This window comes from Lachnellula hyalina (assembly GCF_007821495.1).
Source record: "Lachnellula hyalina strain CBS 185.66 chromosome Unknown contig00008, whole genome shotgun sequence".
Lineage (NCBI taxonomy): Eukaryota > Fungi > Ascomycota > Leotiomycetes > Helotiales > Lachnaceae > Lachnellula > Lachnellula hyalina.
Genome location: NW_022157122.1, coordinates 112,215 through 128,353, shown reverse-complemented (window position 1 = coordinate 128,353; position 16,139 = coordinate 112,215). Strand labels below are relative to the sequence as shown.

Here is a 16,139-nt window from a genome sequence, read left to right as displayed (position 1 = left end):
TTTTTGCCTAAGGAGGAACAACATGTTGGCTCGAATACGGAGGTAGGACATTTTGAAACGAGCAGGGCAAGGGCCAGCGAGAGTACGGATAGTATGGTATAGCATTTAGTCCAGTATTCAACGGATGGGATGTCACACGCCGTTGAAATGTCTCTAGCTCTAAAGTGCTTTGTTGTAAATAGCTCAAGGGAATAACCGCTTGGGCGTCCGCGGGTAATCGGCGACGAGATGAACAGTAGGCAAGTTCAAATACCACGCCACCACTCTGTCGAGCCCAATACCTCCACCTCCATGCGGTGGCACGCCTACACTTCTGAATACATCAACATACTCCTTAATCCCAGGTTGGTTGGGGTCCAATCCCTTGCTCCGAATCGTCGCCTCCAGCTCATGCGGTAAGTGCACACGTTGTCCTCCCGACAAGATCTCCTGCCCACGCATCATAAAATCATACGCATTCGTTACTTTCGCATTCTCGGGGTCGGGCAAAGCATAGAAGGGCCTCGCATCGACCGGGAACTTGTCAAGGACGTAGAAGTCGGTATTGTACTTCTTGCGGACCAGTGCTCCAAGCGCTTTTTCCTGAGGTGTGCTCATATCCTCATCATCGGTGACACTGGCGAATTCAGGGGGGCCTTCGGCACGGAGCAAGGCTTGGCCTTCAGCGAAAGTGAGACGTACTTCTTTGCCTGGTTCTGGGAGTAGGAATTCTTCGGACGGGTAGACGGAGCGGATGAGCTCGATCTCGTTGCGATAATCTTTTGCAAGGCCTCGGAAAATGTGCAGGAGAACACCTTCTAGCATGTGCATAACTTCGTGGTAGTGCTCTTGGATTTCCATTTCCATATCAAGGCCAATGAACTATATGTGTATTAGAAAGTTTCAAGACGATTGGAAATAGTCCGCTTATAGACTCACCTCCGTCATATGTCTAGGGGTATTTGAGTTCTCGGCCCGGAAAACAGGTCCGACGCAAAAAACCCTCTTTTTTCCAGCCGCGATCTGGTACTGCTTATAAAATTGGGGTGATTGAGCCAAGTACGCCTCTTTTTCAAAATATGCAAGCTTGAAAACATTCGCACCACCTTCCGAAGCAGCCCCAATCAAGCTCGGCGGGTGGAACCTCTTGAAGCCCTGAGCCTTCAAATAATCGCAGAAAAGATCCTCAACCGCAATTCGTACCTCGTCGATAGCATGGCTAACAGGAGCACGCCCATGCATGGCTGGGTTGTTAAGATGCGTAGCCAGACTAGCAGTCGGGGCACCCTCCGTAATAGCAAGATCTACACCTAGTTAGCCGCATCCCCCGTCTCTTCCATCCCTTTCACATACCTTCAACACCTTCAACCTCCTCCTCATCCAGCCTTCCCACCGCGCGACTCGCAACTGCAAACGTAATGCCCAACTTCTCAGGCGCCGGGGCAATCACATAGATCTTGCTAAGATGCAACTCATACTCGCTAACCTTGCAGCTCTTGACCGGCTCAAGAGGTTTCTTGACTGTTGCCTCAACAAGCACAAAACTTTCCAGACTCACTCCCCCAACCCATTTGACCATTTGTTTACTAACGCCCTTCCCATCAGCAGTGGCAGCCACCACGCCCTGCACCGCCCAATTGCCCTCCTCCCGCAACTCCACAAACATCATTTTCCCCCCTTGCGCCCTCGAATTCTGGACCCACGCCTGCAGCTGCACAACCTTATCAACATGTTCCTCGGCGATGTCGCGGAGGTGGATGTAGGGCGCGGATATTTTGGTAGAGGGGAGTGAGGAGCCGTAGTTTTCTTTCGCGAGGTCTTCGGCGGCGGCGGAGGATTGGGCTGCGGCTGCTGCTTCACGTTCAGCGGCTTTGCGTGCCTTTTCGGCTTCCTTTTTGGCTTTGGCCTCGGCTTTCTTTGCGCCTTTCTTGGAGGGTGCTGCATCCTCACCACCGCCTGGTGCGATGGCGGGGTCGGTGGGGACTTCCTTGGCGGGTTCGGAGGATGACATGATGGTCAATTAATTGAGTTGCGTGTGTGTATGTATATGTGTGTGTATGTTCGAGACACAGGGGATTCTGTGAGATTTGAAGCCCTCTTATATTATGAGATGGTGTTGTCACAACGTGAGGCGGGGTGGAGTCATGCTGCTCATGTTCCGGCGAGTGCGCTAAAAAGATTTTCGCTTAGCGAGGGGTAAGGCTGGACAAGGCTGAGTGCTCAGTTGTGGGGATAGGAATCTGGAACCCAATACAGCTGATTTAAGTAAGGCTTCCTCTAGGTGCACGATTATCATATTATTTCCATGTATTCAATATGCATAATCATACGATTATATCGGCGGATGCAGATCAAGAATCTATATCGATTCAAGTCCTAGCAATAGCAAAAGTCAATGTATCGATCCTTCTATTTATCACATCCATGATTTCACCACAAGCATTATACACGAATCACCTGGTAGGTAGTAACACCATCGATTCTCCTAACCCAATTCTCCTTACCTCCTGCTTCATCCACCCCTATAACGCTATCTCATCTGCAAACGCTCTGACACTCTGACGCTCTCACATATTGTACATTAATTTCTCTTTTCATCCATCACATGCGCGCCTATGCAAACAAACAGCACATCACAGTACAGCACAATACAAAAAAGGAAACGAATGACTTAAAAACAATCCACAATCGTTCATCATCCATCCCTTTCCCATCCCAATTCCGCAAACGAAAGAAAAGGGTGCAGAAAGTGTAACCTAGCAACAAGAATGAACTTAATATGGGGACAACAAAAAGTATAATCCAACAACGCCTGTGCCCTAATGAGTTGTAAGCAATCAATAGAAGAAAAATTTGTGCTCTGCACCTGCATGAGCATCAATGCCATCCTTGAGCCTTATGCAACGTGGCTCGGCGGCACTACTATTCATCCCTTTCCCCCATCTCTCCCATTCAATTTGACGTCTTTGTGCCAGCCAGGAAGACCTCAGGTCAATCAAATAACATTGACCTGACTCTCCCTCGCTGCCGCAGCCCCGCCCACCTCCTTCCCACTTGGACTCATCTCCCTCTTCCCTATCCCAGGAATCAACGCCCCATCACTACCACTACCCTTGCGACTCCTACTCGTCTCCTCCTCCGCATCAAGTCGTTTCCGCCACTCGCTAAGACTCCCCACATCAACATCCTTCTCCTCCTCCAGCTTCGGCAGGATTGGCCGATCATCGTAATCAAACGCGTTGCTTAAACGGTAATTTTTGTTTGTGGTTTCCCAATGTGTGCGTAAGGTTTCGAGTTCGCTGGCGAGACTGTCGAGGGCCATGGAGTTGCGGTTGTCGGCGCCGTAAAGTGAGGCATCCGATACGCTTTCGGAAGTGGAGAGTGTACGTTGATGGGATGGTGCTCCACTTGCTCCACCTCCATTGGAGTTGGCGGGTTCAATTTGCCGGGACTGACGACGGTAGTTATCGACCGAGCTTTCGACTTGGTCGAGTAGCAATGAAACTTTCTGCTCGGCATCTTGAGCACGTTTTTCCAGGAGGGCGTTCTCTTGCTGTAATTGCGCGAGGTCAGATCGTGATTGGTGCGTTGTGACCGATAGCTGTCGGGACATCTCCTCGTGGTTTTCCTTGATATCGTCGCGCTCTTGGTGAGCGATTGCTAGTTCGTTCCGCACTTGTGCCATTTGGGCTTCGAGTTGTGATGCTGAAGATTTCATCTCTGCCTGTAAGAAATCAATCTGCTTGGTTAATAAGGATCGCTCCTCTTCCCAAGCAGATGGAGCTGTTGATTTCGCAGCTACGGCCTCATCTGCTTCAAGCAGTTGCTCCTTCATATGCGTATTCTCCGACTTGTATTTCGCCAACTCATCCTTCATGCGTTTAAGCATCTTTTCGGTGCCCTTGACATAGTGTACTGCGGACTGGTAATCATTCTCAAGTTGCGTCAACTTCTCTCGGTAGGCACCCTCGGCTTGCTGTTCGCGACCCTCGTAGGTTTCCCTTGTTTCTTGAAGAGCTTGGTTACTAGCTACAAGCTGTTGTTCGAGTTCGCGGAGGCGAGCTGGATCAGGGGTGTTGGCTCCAGATAGCGGACTAGAAAGGCCACGTGCACGAGCAGTACTAGCAGGACTGATGCCACGTGCCCGAGCTGCACCACCAGGGCTGATGCCACGCTCGCCCAAAATATCTTTCAAGGTGTTGTGCTGGACGTGAACGGCGTTCGTCTCCAACTGCTGGTTGGCCAGTTTGTGCTTCAAGTCTGAGTTTGCAGCTTGAAGTGTTTGAATCTCGCGCATAGTTGTTTGGAGTTGCTTGCGGATAGACATGCCTTCTCGGCTAGCTTGCTCTTGGTAAGCTTCCAGACCAGCAATCCGCTCTTCAGCACTACGTAACTTCTCAGAAGCGGTATCAGCGATGGCTTGGTACTTTCGGACCAAATCATTCGCAGACTTGACTTGAGCTTGCAGCGCAGCAGATCGCTCGTCGTTGGAAGAATGATTAGAGCCTACGTTTCTCGCTGCAACCCTATCAAGGCCGGCGAGAACCGCCTGTCGATGAGTGCGAGCCTCACTGGCATGTTGTTCTACCAGTTCTTCCGCATCTTGTAGACGTTTGGTAGCAATCTCCAACTCAGATGTACGAGCTTCGTGTTCAGCCCTGAGCTTGCTAAGCTTCCCTTCAACGATTTCTCGCTGGGAACGTTCTTCTTCAAGCTTGCGTTCGAGGAGATTTCTCATGTCAGCAGATGAAGAAACGGCTTCTCTAAGAGACTCGAAAGTGTCACTGTGGTCTTTCGACGACCCCACAGACTCATTGTACTTCGCTTCTAGCTCATCTTTTTCGACTTGAATAAGTTGAGATGCGGCCACAGCTTCGGCTAAGATAATTGCTTCATCCCGTGCCTTGGTCGTGACCTCATATAACTCGGCCTTCAAGCGCTCAACCTCCGACGAGTTTGACTGCTTGTAATTCTCTAACTCGCTCATCCGGTTTTGCGCAGCATTTGCGGTATCTTCGGCCAGTTGTCTTCCACGTTTCTCGGCATCCAGATCAGTGGTTAGTGTCTCAATCTGATTCTTCAGATCTTGTTGCTCGGCTAGGGCCACAGCAAGTTTCCTGCTAATATCGTTCGATCGATCATTCGATAAGATCCCTAAATCACGAGAATCACTGTCGGGCTGAGGGGTGCTGTTTTGACTGCCGCTATGTGCCGCTAGTTTGGCTTTGGCATAAACTGCTTCGCTAACCGCAGCATCCCGTTGTTTCTCAACTTCTGCAATTTGTTTCGCGGCAAGAACAGCTTGTTTGTCTATCGAGGCCTGAACATTTGCCAATTCCTGTTTCATAGCTAGCAACGCTTCGATCAAGGGCTTGTCATCGTCGTCGAACGATTCCGCTGCTCGTTGATCTAGAATTGGACTGCTCGATGGGTTTGGAGAATAGCCAGCTTTCCGCGCAAGCTCAAGCTCAGAGGCATACCAGGCATTTCGGTTCTTTGCGGCGTCTAGTTCCTTCAGCACAGCAACAGTCTGAGAATTACGAGCAGATCCTTTGCGGCTAAGTGGATTACTAGTCTGTCTGGCTGGAGCGCTGCCACTAGGAGGTGGGGATGTTTGACGATTGGTGACATTCTTGAGCGAGGATTGGGGGGTTAGGGATTGTTCGTTGGTACTGTCAACTGAGCTTTGTTGACGACCTTGTCTGGACTTGGATGAGGATCTTGTCGAGTTTCCGTTCAGGCTTACAGGAGGGCCGTTCTCGTTAGGTGCAGGCTTTTGAGATTGCTGGGCTTGGGTTGGCGTTCTTCGCCCATTTACAATGGTATTTGCGATGGGGGTTTCCTTTGGAGCTGGAGACATTGTCCTAAGTTGCACTGGAGATGGTGCATTTTCGGCTGCAGGGTTTCGTACACTAGTATCGACAGCTGGTCCAAACCCTCTCTCGGGCTTGCCTTGTGGTTTACCTCGTAGGTTTGGAATCTGTACATTCGAGCGAGGAGCTGGTGCTTGCTGTTGAGGTGGTGGACCGGAAGGAGCTTGGGCGACTGATGCTCTAGGAAGCTTGGATCCTCCAGGTGGGCCTTGGTTCGGAGGACTTTGCTGAGGCCCTTGCTGAGGCCCTTGCTGGGGGCCTTGCTGGCCTTGTTGTGGACCTTGGGGCTGCGCAGACCCAGGAGCAACCCCATTGATATCATTGCCATTGACCCCAGGTTGCCCAGTCCCATTACCACGAGGACCGAAAGGACCGGCGCCCATAACGCTTTCTCGTGGTGGTCCACCAAACCTCTTAGGTTCAGGCAGGGACGAGCCGTCCCGAGGCAATCCTCGGTTCGCACCCATACCGCTCTTGTCTGCGCCGCTCGGCCGTCTTTGACCTGCTACGCGCTCCCCGGAAGGGGTTTGTTGTATTTGCTGATCGTTAGGATACCGGATTTTGCTTGTATCCAACAAATAGACAAGCCCCAGATCTTGAGCCTCCTTCGTCGCCGTGCTAGGCTCTCCTGCCAGAACAACAACTTGCTTGCCAAATGCCGTCATGCTATGGCCTGATCTTGAGGAAGGCGAAGGACCCATATTCTGAAAAGTGTACCATCGCCTCGAGGATATTCGGAACGCTGCTAAATCCCCCAGGTCTGTTCCTTCTTCTGTTCGTCCACCAAATATATACATTACGTCGTCGACAATCGCAGCCGCATGTCCTTCTCGAGGGGCGGGTATGTATCCAATACAGTCGAGGGAGCTCCAAGTATTAGTCTGTGGGTCATAGCACCAAACATCATTAAACCATTGATAACCATTAGTACCCCCAAATCTATTGAAATTAGTCCCTTCTCAACCTGCCGCTCCTTAACTACTCACAGATATAATTTCTCGTTATAAGTCACAATAGAGTGATTCGTTCTCGCTGGAGGAATGCCAGGCCCTGCCCCATCATCGGTAGTCCGAATGAGCATTTCCCATCGGTTTGTAGGTATTTGCAATGCATTCAGGTCAAATGCCACTAAGTCGTTCATAAAGTATCCTTCGACTTGGCCACCAAAGACGTAGATTTTGGAACCAATAATATTGAGCGAATGTCCGTATCGTCCAGCTGGTCGGGGTCCTGCAGGTACCGCTCTTGACCATTGTCTGGTGGCTAATCCCAATTAGTATAATTCGTGGACTGAGATCAACAAACCTACAGGTATTCAGAAGATACAGCGTCTCGTCTAGAACATCGGAGTCGTCCATCTTCGTATCTCCACCGTACACAATGAAAGCATTTCCAACCAGTAGACTGGCATGTCCAACTCTAGGTCCTGGCCCCTCCGCTGTTGTCGCGAGCGGATAGCATGCCATATTCCCTCCTGCCTCTACCATCCATAAATCCCCTTTCACTGTCGAGCTATTAATTAGACCTCCCATCAAGTAGATATCGCCCTCCTTCGAGGCTACCGAATTAACAGCCGCGCCATATCGCGGGAATGGGCTCGGATGCGACGTAGTATATGTTAACCTCCGCTGAGACCAGGGATATAAGGAGGCATTGGGATTCGAATTCATTGATTGACTGGCAGGCGCACTCCCGTTTCGCAGCTGTGAGGACGTTAACACACAATCGAGAGAATTTCCCCCTTGCGCATTGCCTATATTATGTTGTAGATTGATGTACTTACAGGAAGATCTTGTGCCGGTTCTGTAACAGGTCCTCGCCGGCCGTTGACTTGCTCAGGGCTCGGTGTCGCAGTAGAACCTCCTTGCAGTGAGTTCAAGGAATTATTTACACTGCTCCCAGGTGTCGAAGACTGCTGCACCGCGCTCTTTTCGTTCATACGCCCATTTGCACTCTGCAGAGATGATTGTGATCCAGCGACACCGTTCGGGCTGCCATCTTTCGCGGCCTGGGCTTTGTCTGCATTCTTCTTGCTCTTGAAGAGGAATGCCATCGTGCCATTCGAGGCGGGCGACCTCCTACTCTATACCAATGCGCAGCAGATCCTTCCGTTATTCTTCAATGTGCGAAATCTTCGTCTTAATGGAAAGGTAGCAAGTTCGGCCGTCGTCGTCGTCGTTTCGAGAAAGGGGATATCGCACGTCTGAGCGGATTATAGGGTGGGGATGGCTGGAATGGCTGGGATCTGCGAATTAACGACTGTCGTGCGTGTGCAAGTTCGAATGACCACGATGAAGCCGAGAGAGTATGGAAGAGAGAGGACGAGTCTGGGGTGAAGACTGAGAAGTTGAGCCTGGTGAGATTTGGAGAAATGTTGTAGACGGGACCTGACCTGACCTGGCCCTGGTCAAGGATGTTGGGTCAGAATCCTTTTCAAAATAATTTGGGTCTTGGCACTTCTCCGCAAAAGACGAGCAATGCAATAAGAAGTACCGACACAACACCCAGCACTCGGATTGCTTTTGAGCCAGGCTAGGATAGCATGGAACAAGGGAATACAATTTTGAGATTCTAAAATTCTACAATTCTACACCTCCACACTTTTACCCTTCTACAGACAAAAGCGACCAGCAATGATTTTTCTCAAGCTCAGATTCAACTGCAGTTACCGACCCGACCGCCGCCTCTTCTCCACCAAAACCAGCCGGATACCCCTGAATAATTATGTGAGTGAGAGCGAGCTTGACCTTGCTTTGACCTTTGGCCTGTCTGTCTCAGTTGACAGTGGGCGCCTTCCTCAACACGGCAATGATGCGTGTTTCGTGTCAAAATGCTCTCTCTCTGTAGGTAGACATCTCGGTAACAGAAACAGAATCTGGAGAAGAGGTCGACAATGTTCATTTAGATTCTGCGGGCTGAGGGGTTTGTGTTACAATACCAGTCGAGGTTTATGTTCTCTGTCCCAGCTGATCAGAATAAATCGCTGAGGATCCTCCCGGATTAGCGGTGCATACACCACCTACGTTAGGGAGTTATTGTGGCATGGAAAGAAAACGGAAGGCTGCTTGAGGGCTCTTATAGGCTCGGAGAAGGTCGTCCAGAAATGCTTACCCACCCACTACTACTGCATTAGACACACGTCCAGAAGCATGCAAAGAAATCTGAGGCTTTTTATCGATATCGATAAGCTGAATCTAATGTTTCAGCTAAGATGACTGACATAAATTCTTGTATCATTGTCTCTTTTGAGCACTGTATTATACCGTATTTACTGTAATGACATGAAGGAAGGTCCTAGTAAAAGTACGGGCTGTATTGCCATCTCATTTCTATGGGCAAACTTCTTGAAGCAATAATAACTGATATTAGTACCCTTGGGGCATCAAGGTATTCTAGCCAAGAAAAGTGCATCGGTACGATACCTACGGTATTTCTTTTCTTCCTTTCTACCTGGAATCTGTATGCGTCTCCAAAGATGTAGTCTCTGATCATACCCCTATGCATACCGAGCCCCTATTCGACGTAAAAAGCAAACACGTTCGGCCGAAGTATGTGAACCTGACCTCTCATGAGTTGGAGAGTAGGATATGTGAGCTCACTTAACACAGCTGCATCATCGGGGTATCGAAAGAGCATTACCCCTGATTACTTGCGCATGCCATTGGCCGTCTTCTGCGCACCAAGTTGAATCGGCGGTTAGGAAAAGCTACAAGGTTTGACAAAGTCTGCGTGACACGGCGAAGTAGTGAGCGTATTCGGTAGTTGTGTTTGATAGGTACAGCAGTCCAAATACTAGGGGGGGTGGGCTACGGAGTGCATCGTACAGTTACATACAGTACCCGTACTGAAGAACTTCGGTTCGGCCAAGGCTGGAATATCTCCATCTCAGATCTCCCTCTCCTTCCTTTAGCCCCCACCCTGCGGTCCCATCTCGGACAATCAGCCACTCCTTCAGCCACAGCCACAGCCATAGCTTTATTGTAAATGAATCACCAATCGTGCCGTGCGAAGCTGCACCGGTCGCTTAGGCACGGATGAGACATGTGAGTGAGTGAGTGAGTAAGAGCCTCATGAAGCAGAGCATCGCATCTCCTACCGTACAGTCCATAACATACCTACCTAGGCAATAAGCACCGTTATACGAGTTCTGCCACTTAGCTCTTGCATTCGGTACACCGCATATTCACACACCCAAGCAGAAATCCACCCCCAGAGTTCACCTCTTGATCCCTCGGTAAGGCAAGCAAAACAAATCCCGATATTGTCTTGACGACATCGGTTGACTAACTTGATGACTGCAGAGCCAAAGCATCCCCGAATCCTTTAACACAATCTTCTGAATCAAATCATCCGGCTCAGATCCAGCGTACAACATTCATGAACAACAATCCATAGGGCCTCGAGAAGGGCGGCTTCTCCCAGGCATGACGATGACGGCGGTACAAGTTCAGCAGCACGGAGGGGCACACCGCCAACAATATAACCCCCGACAATCCTCTCACTCTTCAAATGTTTCGCCGCACCAATCTCGCCCGCAAAGCTACATCTCTCCAGCGCCTTCACAGCTACAGCGACAAGAACCCCCGATACAGAACGGCACCTCAAGCCCGATGAACCCAAGACCCGCCGTGAGCAACGACCCGGTCCAGGTAGTCAATGGGCAGCGATCTTCGACATCGGATGGCGACCCCAGAAGGTCTTCAGCTGCAAGTGGGAGAGCTCCTCCGCCCGCTGGCTACTTGACAGCAGATAGTAGGACATCCTCACAGGGGCGACCCACTTCCGCGCCTGGTGTTACTGCAGATTCCTCCCAAGACGATTCAGAGGTAGACAGAATAAAAAGGAGACCGAAACCTTTACTTCAGCGATCTAAAAGCGACTTTGGACCTCGGGGAGAAGATGTCGATTCGCCGGCGGAGGAGGATTGGCAAGGTTGGGGAGCACGACATGGTTTCGAGGATCACTACGCGTCAGAAGAATATGTTTCGCAGTTGGCAAATGTGGGTTGCTCTTTCCTCTACTCATAAACTCTATCTTGGAGTGGCGTATTAGTGTACGTTTCCGGATCTTGCTGCTCCGAAGGTCAATACGGCATCATTACAAGTACGGAGCACCTTTTGGGTATACAGCATCTATATTGGATGTGCACATCTAGTCTCCAAGATGGCAGACTATGTGGACATATACAATCTTCAAAACTTCGAGTTCAGGTCCAAGGAAGGCTTAGAAGATCCCATACCAATCAACCAGCTAGGCAGCAGAATTGATAGAATCCGCCGTAATTATCACGAGCGAAGTCACGCACAGCATCTCGCAATTGAGCGCCTGAAAGCTCTCTCTCAATGGCCGATGCCTGACTTTGGACAACTTGCTAACGGCCCCGAACAGAATTGGTACATGTACTTTACGGACAAACGGCATGAGACAACCGGCAATCCAAAATCTGTAGGTTACGAACTTCAAGACTGGAGAATGAAAGATCGTCTGAAGACTGTCTCTGCGGCACTGGCGGTATGCCTAAATATTGGTGTTGAGCCTCCGGATCAACTGAAGACTTTACCGGGAGCAAAGTTGGAAGCATGGCAAGATCCTACCCACCCGCCAGTCCAGAAGGCTCTCGACACTATTGGCAAAGCTCTGCAGTCACAGTACGAGACCTTGGCGATACGAACAAGGTACAAACAATACTTAGATCCTTCGATAGAGGAGACTAAAAAGTTCTGTGTTTCTTTACGACGAAATGCGAAGGACGAGAGAGTACTTTTCCATTACAATGGCCATGGTGTACCCAAACCAACGGGATCTGGCGAAATCTGGGTCTTCAATAAGAACTACACGCAGTACATTCCTGTTTCCCTCTACGATCTCCAAACTTGGCTGGCAGCACCGACATTTTTTGTTTGGGATTGTTCCGATGCAGGAAACATTCTCAGCAATTTCCATCGATTTGTCGAGAAACACGAGCAAGAAGAGAATGATGCCCTAGCTAAGGATCCCGACTACCCTGCTGTAAGCTTCAGGCCGTATATTCATTTAGCAGCCTGTGGGGTGAAAGAAAATCTTCCCACGAATCCTCTTCTCCCAGCAGATGTTTTTACATCATGTCTCACTACACCGATCGAAATGGCCCTTTGGTTCTTCGTCTTACAAAATCCACTGCCATCACAGATTACGCCTGAACGAGCGAAGAAGCTTCCTGGAAGATTGCAAGAACGAAGAACACCATTGGGAGAATTGAATTGGATTTTCACTGCTATTACCGACACAATAGCCTGGACTACGTTACCTCGACCGCTCTTCAGGAAGTTCTTTAGGCAAGACCTTATGGTTGCAGCGTTGTTTCGAAACTTTCTCCTCGCACAGCGCATCATGGGTGTTTACAACTGCCATCCCCAGTCATATCCAGCACTCCCAGATACACATCAGCACCCTCTGTGGGAAAGCTGGGATCTCGCGGTTGAAATGGCTCTCGCGCAATTGCCTATGCTTGAGGAGAAAGAGCAAGGGCTTCGGCCTGATTACGAGTTTCAAAACTCTAGCTTCTTTACAGAGCAGCTCACGGCATTTGAGGTCTACCTCACACAGGGCGCTGTAGAACACAAAGCTCCTGATCAACTTCCAGTCGTTCTGCAAGTACTCCTGAGCCAACAACACCGAGTACGAGCCCTTATTCTGTTGGGCAAGTTCCTCGATCTAGGTCCCTGGGCTGTCAATCTCGCTCTGAGCATTGGAATTTTCCCATATGTGTTGAAACTGCTGCAATCAGCTGCCACAGAGTTGAAACCAGTCATGGTATTCATCTGGACCCGTGTTCTCGCTGTTGACCTCACCTGCCAGACCGATCTACTGAAGGACTCAGGATACAACTATTTTGCGAACATCCTGAAACCAAATGAAGGACTTCCAGTCGTTGACAGCCTTGAGCACAAAGCTATGTGCGCTTTCATCCTTGCCATGCTCTGCAATGGCTACAAGCAAGGCCAAAACGTTTGCAATCAATCAGAAATCTTGACATACTGCTTACTGCATCTTCAAAATGCTGACAACCCTTTGTTGCGTCAATGGGCATGCTTATGTATCAGCCAACTGTGGAATGATTTGCCAGAAGCGAAGTGGCGCGGTATTAGGGAGAACGCACCTACAAAGTTGTGCACTTTAGTCCGAGATGTATGTTGCGAGGTTCGGGCTGCAATGCTCTATGCGATGACTACTTTCTTGGGGATTCCCGACCTGACCGATGAGGTGGCAAGAATTGAAGAATCCATCTCATGGACCGTCATGGAAATGGCTAATGATGGTAACGCCATGGTTCGCAAAGAGCTTTTAGTTTATTTCTCGAAATTCATTCAACGATACGAGAACAAATTCATAGTGGCTGCTTACGAGCAGCTTCAAGAAGAACGAGAATATCGGCAATATCCTCCCCAGGACGACGGAAACGATCACAAGATGGGTCTACATTACGCTCGGCAGGAAAACCGAAATGCGGATGGCACAATCAAAGCCACATCCCACGGAGTATCACACAACTCCATCTTTGCTGCCGTTTGGAAACATGTGCTAATAATGGCGGTCGACCCGCATCCTGAGGTCCAACGTAATGCTACCATCGTTGTCGACTATATTCACTGCGCGGTGTTACACTCTCCAGTGGGCGGTCCTGCTCAGAAGTTGATTGATGATCTCAACCGCCGCAGCGCAAAGACAGCTGTATCGAACATGCAACCTCCAGACACACGGCCAAATACACCTTTGCGCCAAGACTCGACACCAACAGGAAATCACCAAGCAGGACTTCTCAAACGGACTGCTAGCTTCCTATTCACCTCTCTCCCATTTGGTGCGCCTAGTGCTGAGAATTCGCCTGTTGATGTTGCTGGCCGAAACCTGCCAAAATCCCCTACCGCCCACAAAACCCCCCTTCCATTAAGATCTCGAGCCCCTACTGCAGATTTCACTCCCCCACCTGAACAGAACGACACGGCATCTACTCCTGGAACTTACCACGCGGCTAAAGAGCCGATGTCAGGGCGTTTTCAGGCAAGGAAAATGTCAACTCCTCCTTCGTTACCTCTAGAAAGCAGTTTCTTAGAGTGGTCAATCGAGTATTTCCGTGAACCTCAAATGAAGCCGAACGAGGCAGAAGAGCCTGGTAGCACTGATTACAACGAACGACTATGGCGCAGATCTCGAAATGAAGCTATATTGCGAGAGACTCAACCTCAAAAAGAAATTGCAGGCACCGGCAAATGGACCAATCCTGCCGGATTTTTCAACAACCAAAGCCAGCCTTCAAAGATGACATTGCACCAGTTTGAGGACCACCTTGCCGTTTCCGATGATCGGGACACCGTCTGTATATGGGATTGGAAGAAGCAGGACCGATTATGTCGATTTTCGAATGGTAACCCTGAAGGGTCCAAAATCAGTGACCTACAGTTTATCAACGAAGACGATCAGGCTTTTTTACTCACCGGATCCTCGGACGGTGTTATCAGAATCTATAGGAACTATGATTCCAATAAGAAGATTGAAGTTGCCTCTGCCTGGCGAGCATTGACCCATCTTGTTCCCAGCAGTGTCAACTCTGGAATGGTATTCGACTGGCAACAGGTATCCGGCAAGCTCCTTGTAGCGGGGGACGTAAAAGTCATCAGAGTCTGGGCTGCTGCCCCAGAACTCTGTATCGTTGACATCAATGCGCGATCTGGCTCATGCGTCACATCCCTTACGTCTGACCAAATGACGGGCAACGTCTTCGTGGCTGGCTACGGCGATGGCGCTATCCGAGTTTTCGATGCTCGCAATAAACCACAAGAAGCAATGGTCAAGAAATGGAAAGACGAAACGGACCGCGTTTGGATCAAGAGCGTACATATGCAACGAGGTGGCCAGCGGGAGCTCTTATCCGCGAGCAGGAATGGGAAAGTGAAGTTGTGGGATATCCGAATGGATAAGCCTCTACGCACTATCAAAGCAACGAATCAGACTCTGATGACGGCAAGTACGCACGAACATCTTCCAGTATTTGCAGTGTAAGCAATTTCTTCCCCTCCCTACTTCACTTTGCTAATCAGAACAGTGGTACGGGCGCCCACACTGTCAAAGTCTTCAACTTTGAAGGCAAAGAACTCTCGCGCGTAGAACCCTACTCCAGCTTCCTGAACCAGGCACGCCAAGCACCCTCCCCAATCGCCGCCACCGCCTTCCATCCCCACCGGATGATGCTCGCGTGTGCCGCGAGGGGCAATAACTACATTAATCTTTTTACGTGTGCAGAGAAGAAGGGGGCCGTCCTTGAGATGTAATCTTGCTTCCGGAGTTCAGAATCATACAGTATATAAGATGAGGGGCACTACACTACACTGGCGAGGGTTTAATAGGTGAATTGGAATGCAATGGAGTCTCCCGGTTCATGACATGGCGTGGATGTTTGATATGCTTTGCGTACACTTAATTCTTATTGAAAGCATGCATGGAATCAAGCGGATGGTTGAGTTTGGCGTTTTGGGATACATATGGCACCTTTGCATTTTGCTTAGATGGCAGGCAAGAAAGATTGGGACGGGGCATAAATGCATTCGTTAGTAGTATAATGATTAATACGATTGTATGTGTACGTCTACATGTGTGAGTGAGGCGTGGGTGCTGGAACTTAGATGTGTAATGAAAAGTATGAAGTATGAAGGGATGGAGTATATTATGTGGAGAACATATTAGTGGCAGAGAAATACGGTAGGTAAGTAGGTACCTAGGTATATACTATACCAGCCAAAAGTTCCCGTCCTTTCTTAGACGCTTCGCAGATGGTTTGGAAGGGACCTATGCTAGCCGTTTATAAGGTTGAAATTACGCAAGGGACCGTTAGGTGGTAGAAAAGTGGTGGCCTAACACCCAACGCCAAGGCGGAGGATCCTGAGAAACAGAAAATCAGTCACATGATTTCGTATTCTATCTAGTGCTCTCATCGCATGAGTTTCATGGTGACACCAAACGGTCGCCAACACGAGCGCCAGCTCATCAAACTCGGCCAAGCAGTAGCAGTTCTTGCTGTAGTCGCGGAGCGGAAGATGCAATGCAATGTTCGCAGTTCAAGTCAAGGAACATACAAGTGGGAGACCAGAATAACACGATCTCTCTGCATCCCGCCCCGCCATGACGGTGGAGATGAGATGGGTGAGATATCAGCCACAGATACCGTACTCATCTACTTTCCTCAAACAGTGCACATCTCGTCGAGGCGAAGAGGCGTCGTCTGCGGAGGGCTGTGCGGGCCAACACGCACGG

General features: G+C 49.6%; 3 protein-coding genes across 3 annotated transcripts; 1 reads left to right on the top strand and 2 right to left on the bottom strand.

Annotated features, from left to right (window-relative positions):
• Window positions 1–183: 183 nt before the first annotated feature.
• On the bottom strand, window positions 184–1,990 carry DPS1_1 (Aspartate--tRNA ligase, cytoplasmic; the record flags this gene model as incomplete). Its single annotated transcript, XM_031146541.1, has 3 exons — window positions 184–861; window positions 919–1,283; window positions 1,333–1,990. 3 exons carry the CDS (start codon window positions 1,988–1,990, stop codon window positions 184–186), a joined length of 1,701 nt encoding a protein of 566 aa, XP_031009113.1.
• Window positions 1,991–2,974: 984 nt separating this feature from the next.
• Window positions 2,975–7,905, bottom strand: tea1_0 (Tip elongation aberrant protein; the record flags this gene model as incomplete). Its single annotated transcript, XM_031146540.1, has 5 exons — window positions 2,975–6,791; window positions 6,839–7,115; window positions 7,162–7,555; window positions 7,576–7,605; window positions 7,636–7,905. The coding sequence occupies 5 exons, from the start codon at window positions 7,903–7,905 to the stop codon at window positions 2,975–2,977; spliced, it is 4,788 nt and encodes a 1,595-aa protein (XP_031009141.1).
• A 2,371-nt stretch (window positions 7,906–10,276) lies between these two features.
• mip1 (Target of rapamycin complex 1 subunit) lies at window positions 10,277–15,160 on the top strand (the record flags this gene model as incomplete). Its single annotated transcript, XM_031146539.1, has 3 exons — window positions 10,277–10,852; window positions 10,905–14,887; window positions 14,935–15,160. 3 exons carry the CDS (start codon window positions 10,277–10,279, stop codon window positions 15,158–15,160), a joined length of 4,785 nt encoding a protein of 1,594 aa, XP_031009142.1.
• Between the last annotated feature and the right edge of the window lie 979 nt (window positions 15,161–16,139).